The following is an 895-nucleotide window of genomic DNA, read 5'->3' on the forward strand; positions in this document are numbered from 1 at the left end:
GAATATAGTTGTCTTCTCCCATCCTTGAAGTAACACAGGCACATCTTGTGTGCTGCCAGACTGGTACAACCAAACACTCGTTGCAAGATTCGATGTTTTCCTTACAGTTCCTTCCTCTGGAAACAGAGGATTGCACGAGAATTTTTAAAAAATTTCTCATCCYCCTTCGCCACAGATGAAGAGCTTGAAAACACGATTCAAGCACTTCCTCAAGGCTCCGAAACGAGAAGGCAACAGCCTGTGACGCAAGAGCTAGAACTAACGGCTCTGTTTTTCCCCAGCTAGATCCAGCCACCTAGTCAAGGCTGGGGCTTCTGCCCCAAACCGCGCTGCCGGCACCGCCCTACCTGTCTGCGCGGCCCGCGGCCGGCCGGGGGACCGCGGCGCGGGCGCTGAGCGGCAGGCGGCAGCCCGCGAACTCGGCCCCCGTCGCCCGCCTCCAGCAGCGGCTCCCTGCCGGACCGCGGCCTCTGGGGGCCGGGGGGGGCGCGACGCCCCGCCCGCCCTCGCCTGCCGGCTCCGGGAAGGAGCGAGCGCGGCCGGAGCCCTCCCCCTCCTCCCGCGCCACAGAGCGCTCCCGCCCGAAGTGACCGTTAGCGACCGTTAGCGGCCGTTGGCGGCGCCCCCGCGCGCCGCCGCGCCGCGCGCCCCGCGGCCGCCCCGGACGTCGCGTGGCCGGGGCTGGCTGCGTAGTTCCGGCGGGAGGAGGCGGGGGTGACATGCAGAGCAGGCAGGCGCGGCCTCGGGAGCAGCTGGCGCCGGAGCCGCCGGAGCAGCGGGCGGCGGCGGGCCAGGCCTGGCGCGGCGTCCCCGCCATGGAGATCGAGAAGGAGTTCCACCGGCTCGACCAGGCCGCCAGCTGGGCCGCCATCTACCAGGTGAGGGCAGCGACCGG

The 895-nt window shown here is 68.8% G+C and overlaps 1 protein-coding gene across 1 annotated transcript in view; it reads left to right on the forward strand.

Annotated features, from left to right (window-relative positions):
* Positions 1–705: 705 nt before the first annotated feature.
* PTPN1 (protein tyrosine phosphatase non-receptor type 1) overlaps positions 706–895 on the forward strand; it is a 44,600-nt gene continuing 44,410 nt past the window's right edge. The window contains exon 1 of the mRNA XM_085314045.1: positions 706–878. Coding sequence (XP_085170171.1) covers positions 720–878 — 159 coding nt within the window. The 5' untranslated portion in view covers positions 706–719. The remainder of the gene's footprint in view (positions 879–895) is intronic.

The sequence above is a fragment of the Rhea americana genome, unplaced genomic scaffold (assembly GCF_003343005.1).
Source record: "Rhea americana isolate MKP2758 unplaced genomic scaffold, rheAme1 scaffold_4, whole genome shotgun sequence".
In the NCBI taxonomy this organism is placed as follows: Eukaryota; Metazoa; Chordata; class Aves; order Rheiformes; family Rheidae; genus Rhea; species Rhea americana.